The sequence below is a fragment of the Pterocles gutturalis genome, unplaced genomic scaffold, assembly GCF_000699245.1.
Source record: "Pterocles gutturalis isolate BGI_N339 unplaced genomic scaffold, ASM69924v1 scaffold20883, whole genome shotgun sequence".
Lineage (NCBI taxonomy): Eukaryota > Metazoa > Chordata > Aves > Pterocliformes > Pteroclidae > Pterocles > Pterocles gutturalis.
The window spans coordinates 14,911-21,885 of record NW_010123653.1 but is presented as its reverse complement, the minus strand read 5'-3'; the positions used below and the strand labels follow the sequence as shown (position 1 = coordinate 21,885).

General features: G+C 52.2%; 1 protein-coding gene across 1 annotated transcript in view; it reads left to right on the top strand.

The window, feature by feature from the left end:
* The window catches only part of PTPRU (protein tyrosine phosphatase, receptor type, U), a gene marked incomplete at its 5' end in the record, with an annotated part of 26,660 nt that overhangs the window by 14,624 nt on the left and 5,061 nt on the right, over window positions 1-6,975 (top strand). The window contains 3 exons of the mRNA XM_010077993.1: window positions 1-97; window positions 2,320-2,460; window positions 6,886-6,975. The exon at window positions 1-97 is cut by the window's left edge and continues 33 nt beyond it; the exon at window positions 6,886-6,975 is cut by the window's right edge and continues 22 nt beyond it. Of these exons, the coding sequence (XP_010076295.1) occupies window positions 1-97; window positions 2,320-2,460; window positions 6,886-6,975 (328 nt within the window). The remainder of the gene's footprint in view (window positions 98-2,319; window positions 2,461-6,885) is intronic.

The window sequence follows — 6,975 nt, the reverse complement described above, 5'->3', positions numbered from 1 at the left end:
CCGCAGCATGGACGTCCTGCCGCCCGACCGATGCCTCCCCTTCCTCATCTCCGTGGACGGAGACACCAACAACTACATCAACGCGGCCTTAACCGACGTGAGCGCGCTGCGGGGAGGGCAGGGGCTGGGCTGGGTGGGCTTGGGCAGCTTTTTGACAGCAAAAACTGGCTTGGTTTGAATTTACAACATCGTTTTGCACAAGGGTGTAAAGGGATGTGGCAGCTGGGTGGTTGGGGAGGAAGGGCTGGGACCGGCGGCGTGGGGTCCTGCACCCCTTCTTTTGCGGAGCAGCATTTCGCTTGTCTTGGAAGAGTTTTTCGCTTGGTCTCCCAAGCTGTGTGCAAAAGGTTTTAATTTATTTTGTAGCGAAAGTGTTCAAGGCCAGGCTGGATGAGGCTTTGGGCAACCTGGGCTAGTGGGAGGGGTCCCTGCCCATGGCAGGGGGTGGCACTGGGTGGGCTTTAAGGTCCCTGCCCACCCAAACCAGTCTGGGATTCTATGAAAATGGAGCATGGGAGGGAGAGGAAGTTCTGGGAAGGGTTGGTAGTATCGAGCCCCCCTGTGTGCATCCTCCTGGTGCAATTCAGGGGACTCGGAACTGCTCCCCAAGCCGCCGAGCATCCCCCCGGTGCAATCAGAAAGCACATCCGTGATGGCAAAGCTGTTTCCTACCTGCTGAGGATCGCAAAGCAGAGCAGAAGGGATGCTGCAGGCTCTGAGCCTGCACCGAGCCATGGGTCATTTATCACCAAAACCACTTTCCCCTCCCTGGAACGAGCCGGGGTGCTTTGCACAGGCAGCGCTGAGCCCTGCTGCACCCCGGGAACCTTCCCCAAACCCTCCTGGTCTCAGCTGAGCATCAGCACCAGGCTGAGCCCTGCATTTTTCACCCCACGGGTGATTTATCACAGCGCGTCTTTGTGCAGATCTCATCTCCCCGCTCCCTGTGCTCGCAGCAAGAAGCAGTTTATAAGCGGAGGTGGGTGCTGGCGGCTGGGGAGCTTTGGCTACCGTGGGTTGGGAGCTTTGTTTTCAGCTTGCTGGATGTTTTCGTCTCCATTTTATTTTTATACATCACTGAGCTTCCCTTAATCTCTGCTACAGGGTCAGAGAATAAAAATTTTTTTTTATAGACAGAAAAAGCCCTTTGGATGAAATTTTGCTGAAGGGATAAAACCCATTTCCCTCATCAAAAATGATGGGTGGGGAAAAAAAAAAAAAAAGAGCTCATTTTCTTTAAGTGCCAAAGCGCTTTGCTCAGTCCATCCGTCTGTCAGATGAGGTTGGTCTGTGCTGCCCGGCATCGGTGCTGAGTGTGGTGCTGGTGCCAGTGGAGCCGTGCTTTGCTCTGTGCTGGCTGTCGTCACTTACCCCGGTGCCAAAGGATTGTGGGGACCAAGGCAAGGCTGGGCAACACCCCACGAAATCCCCATCACCCTCCTCGAGGGCAGAAAGCTCTCGCTGAGGGTTGGCTGCGCTGAGCCAGGGCTCCTGGTGCTGCCCCGTGGATGGAGCAGGGGAAAGGTTCGATACAGGGATTTCCATGAGCTGAATGAGGAGGTTTTACGGCAGCCAGAGTGCTCCCCATTAGCAGATTTGTGGGTACGGAGCATTTTCTACTCTGTTCCCGTATCTGAGGAATCTTGAGCTGAAGTGTGTTAATTTGTCTGATCAATGCAGTGCTGAGCCCAGCCATGGGCTCCCCGTCCCTCGGCGAGCCACCATTGGGGTGACCAAGGGGACAAAGCTCATTCAGAGCATGAACAAGAAGTGCTGTCATTTTTTTATCCCCCTTCCACCTCTAGGGGTCTTTCATGGAATCAGAGATTTTCATTGGGGTTTCCTTTCCTCCCTGGAAAGACCGTTGACCTTGTTGTCTCTGCTGTTCCTGGTGCCCGCAGGGTTTGGGGCGGTGGGGGTTGATGCTGGGGGTGATGCTGTTGCTCAGGACCGGGGTGCAGAGCTGAGGGCTGGGGCCACCTGGAAGCCATGGGCTTCTGCTCATTCTTGGCTCAAAGGTGACATCGTTTCCCCAGTTATTTGTGCAAATGCACCCTTCCCTGCGAGAGTCGAGAGCAGAAAGCGGGTGTTTTCCTCCCCATCTGGGACAGGGATCACTTTGACCTGTTTTTGTAGCATCTCCCCAGCACCAGGGCATGGAGGGACCGTGCTAGGGATGCCAACTACTCAAGCATGGAGAAGATGGCTTTGGTGGCACTCATCTTCTGGTCACACTGGGGTTTTTTTGGGGGGATGCAACAGCAATGGCTTCACTGCCGCTGTCATATCCTTAACGGTGCTCGTCTTCCCTCTCCGCAGAGCTACACCAAGAGCGCTGCCTTCATCGTCACCCTGCACCCGCTGCAGAACACCACCACCGACTTCTGGCGGTTGGTGTACGACTACGGTTGCACCTCCATTGTCATGCTCAACCAGCTCAACCAGTCCAACTCTGCCTGGGTGAGTCCTGCTGCCCTTGGGACCACACTGGCCCCACGGGTGGCGTTGTCCTGCTCCGTCCCCATCATCTTGGCAGCACTACAGCCCCTCGCTCAGCTCCTTCTCCTCTGTGATGGGAGACGGGATGGGCTGCAGCAGCCAGGATTTACCTCCTGTAAGCACCAGGATGGCCAACTGGAGCCAAAGATGCATTCAACACTGAACCAGCCTGGCTTCGTTGCGTTGGCGTTGCGTTGGCATGGCCATGGCGTTGGGTTGGCATGGCGTTGGCATTGCGTTGTCGTGGCTGTGGCGTTGGCGTTGGGTTGGCGTTGTTGGGTTGGCGTTGCTTTACTGTACCGTAATCTTTGTGGATGTTCCAGGGAGATACCAGGTTAACAACAAGTATAACCTTCTCGTTATAAAGAACTGATTTTGATCCTCCTTTTACAAAGGGGAAACTGAGGCACGGGGGATTTCCCACTTTCATCTTCCAAGGGGACTGGTGGCATGTGAATGCTGCTTTATAGCTCGGTCTGCTGCAAAGCCACTGTCCTGTGGCTTTTACGGTGTGATGGGACGTGGAGGTCTGGACTGGAGGGGAGGTGTCCCCTGTCACCCAGGGGAGAGGGGACAGAAGCTGGGGAGCGGGGGGCCATGCTCAGCCTTGCCTTGCTTTGCTCTCCGGGTGCATCGCTCCCCAAGGGAGTGCCTGGAGCGCTCCTGCTGCCACGGGAGGGGATGTAAAAGTCCTCTACAGGTCCGTAATGTTAATTCAATGAGGAAACTTATTGGGTTTTAACATAAAATTAGCATTATAAACTCTTAATGGATGTCTGGAGAAGAATTCATTAGCTGGCTTATTTTAACAAGTTGAGATCAGATACTCGATGTAAATGACCCAAAACGGCAGTTGTACCGTTCGTCACAAGGATGCAGATGGATGCGGCACCGGTACTGACCGCTGTGTAAATACCCTGGTATATACACTGGTGTTTATTTATAGATATAAATATGCTGGGCATGTGCAGAGGTATGGAGCTCCACGCTGAGCTAATGCCACGTTGCTCCAGAGGACCTTTGCATGGGGTGACATTAAAAGAGGTTTTTTTGCTGGCACCCCCCCAAATAGATGTGTATTTATTTAATATAATTCAGATTATACTGTACTAACATATTAGGTACCTTATAAGACATACACAGACAGCAGAAATTAAAAAAGTAGGTGATAAAGATGACCAATATTTGAAAACATTTTTTAAATTTTACTCTATTAATGGTCCGCCCCCCCACCTTTCTTGCGAAAAAACCACCATTAATAACATCAAGATTTTATAGCGAGGGCTCTGTGATTGCCTACGCTTCATTAGTTTTGAAAATCTTGGTTTAGCACTTTGTGTTACAGCTGTCTGAAGGGTTGGTTTGAAGTCCAGTTTATTTTGCTACTCGGTTTTAATGACTGTCACTGCTGAAAAAAATTTGCGTAGATGCAAATGGAAGATGTGCATCATCGCCTGCGCTTATTAAAGCTCGATACTTGTTTTTCGGCCCATCCACTGCTTGGGAAAAGGGTTTTCTTGGCTGGTAAATGTCCTTCTTCCCCAGTATCAGCCAGTTGTTCTTGGGAATGAACTGGAAGGTGTTGCATTTGGGGGTTTAGCAAATATTCTCTCCATAGCACTTCCCAAAAAGCAGTTGTTTTCTCACTTGTCATTCAAATGGCACCTTCACCTCGAAGGGGCACAGTAAACGTGGTTATTTTTTGGACAATATCTGCTAAGTAGCGTACTACTGACAGCAACGTCTTTTTGTAAAATGAAGCTCCCTCAAGTCCGACAGCTCTTTTAAGCCCTTTGCCGTGAGATAAGCTGCAAATCTCCATGTGGCACAAGAGATTTTCCTGGTTGCTCCTCGTCTCATCCCAACGTATTGTAAAGAAGTCATTTACTGCTGAGGATGTATCATCTCTGTATGAGAATATATCAATAAAATGGAAATAAATAGACGTTCAAATCATGGAATCATAGACTCATTAAGGTTGGAAAAGACCTCAAGGATCATCAAGTCCAACTGTCAACCCAACACCACCAATATTTCCTTCCCACTTCCCGATGGATTGTCTTGTGCATCCCACTTGGGAGATCATGGGCTTTGGAAACCTGAGTGAGGGATGATTTGGATGTTCTCTCCTGGGGACTACATTCCAAGCCCAGAAGTCTTCAACACCCGGTTTGGTACAAGTGACGTCCCTCTCTCTGGATTATTGTTTTTAACATTCGTGGTTTCCTCGGGTGCGTTTCCATCGGTGAACCTTGCTGGAGCAATGTTCCCACGTTGATCTGCTTCTCGGTGGCTTTGTGCAGCTCTGGAAGGCTCTTGGATGCTACTGAAGGTCTCTGATTTCTGGAACCCAAGCCACCGGTGCAGAAATATTGATTTTAAAGTCATTGGGACAAGGCATGAGAAGAATATCACCTGGGAGGGAGTCACACCGGGCACAGGTTAAATTGGGAGAGGAGCGGCTGGAGAGCACTTAATTTCCTTTAATAGCGAACCTTTAGAGCCCAAACCAGGAAACTCAATGATGCTCTATCGACCTTTTAAATTACACCCTCTCTGCAGGACTGTGGTTTTTTTCAGCAAAGTTTCATTTAGCTTACGGAGGAATCGACGCTTCTCTTCCCGGTAGCTCTTAGAAATACCGCACCGAGCGCGTTGGCTTTACTGGAGTCCATCGTGAAATGTGACCATATGAGGACAGGAACGAGGACAAAGCCTTTAGCCATGGTCTGTGGTTCATGGGACAGCAGCTGTTCACGGACTGCTCAGGAGATGCTCTGAGCAGCGCCGTGAAAATGAAAAATGTGAGAAGGGAGTTCTTGTGGCGGCTGTTGCCTCTCTGTGAGTCCAGAGCAGAGGGTGTTGGTGCAGACCCAGCACCCAAGGGTGGCCCTGGCATGGGTGGGCAGGTCCCCACGTGAGGAGGGGGCTGGGGCACATTGCTACATCAAGCCCAGTCTGGCAGCGGTGGCCTCCCTGAGCCTCGTGGGCTTTGCTGGGACGGACCTGCCTGGCTTCCCTCGGGGAGGTGGTGGAGGATGGGATTTTTTCCATGTGTTTTTTCACCTTGATTCACATTTACCCTCACATGTGTAAGATGACCCCCAGGAACCCCCCTTTGAAACCCCAGCCCTGCAGCAGTGCCACCATCCTATTGTCCCTTCGCTGTGACCACCCATCACCTCCCGCCTGCAGCACAAACATCGGCTGCAGTGGACCGTGGCAGGGAAGGAGGCAGTAAAACCCATTTTATTTCTCCCTCTCAACCTGTTCTTCCATCCCATGGCCCAGAAATGCCCTTCAGCCTCGCAGGAGCTGCCAGCTCCTGTGCCATCCTCCCCCGGGTCCCCATCCCCTGCAGCAGCCGCTGTCCCCCGGCACTGTCCGACGAGGACTCTGCCATTTTTCTTCATTATTCCGCCCTGCCTCTCTCTCTCTCTGGACGTCTGTTCTTCAGGGATGTCTGTGTTACAATATTTAGCTGGATCTTAAATGTTTACCGGTTGAGGACCAACAGGTAATAAATCAACCTTTACGGCAGGCGGTTCGGAAAGGTGACTTGGAGGGTATATCCCTCACTTGAACCACGTCTTGCTAAAGGAAGTTTTAATATCCCAGTGATAGCTCTGAGTCTAGAAGGCTTGGAGATCTCGGAGATTTATAGCCCCTATTAATAACCAATTATTTCTCAAACACATTTGCCACGCAGTTAAGCCCAAGCCGTTAGATGGCCTGAAATGCTAAATGCCCTGTTAACGTGCAGTGACAAACATCATCTATTTTGTGTCTGTGCTGCTTTCCCAGCTGTCGCGGTGTGAAAACAATCGCATCCATGACCCTTGGACCGGGACATCCATCGGTGCCGTGCTGGGTGCATGGCGGGGAGCGGGAGCTGGTCCCCAGCCCTTCCTTGGGCTGCCGGTGGGGATGGCTTTGGCTTAGGGGGATGGCTTGGCCATGGGATGACGGGGGACCATCATCCCACATTGCTGTTGTTACTGATGGTGGAGCTGCTTCTGAAGCAGGTGGGGTTTGACAGCAGCAGCCTTGGAGCAGCCAAGCCCTCCTCCATCATGGTGCAGGATGCCCATCCTGCGTCCTCCTGGACCAGCAAAGTCCATCTCCGGGAGCTGTTGGGTTTGTGCAGTGGGGAGAGGGCTGTATGGATGCTGCGGGAGGACCTGACCTTTCAGCTTTGATCCTGAGGGCTCCTCCATCCAGCAACATGCGGTGGGTCCTGTGTGCACTGGGGTCCCATCAGCTCCTCTCGCTGTCCGGTGCCAACTCCTCCATTGCACTTGATGTTGCCCGTGGTGGATGACACCCTTTCCCCATGTCCCAGCGCATGTCCCCAGTCACACCAAGCCATGCCTCCTCTCTCCGCAGCCCTGCCTGCAGTACTGGCCTGAGCCGGGGCTCCAGCAGTACGGCCCCATGGAGGTGGAGTACGTGTCCGGAGCGGCGGATGAGGACATC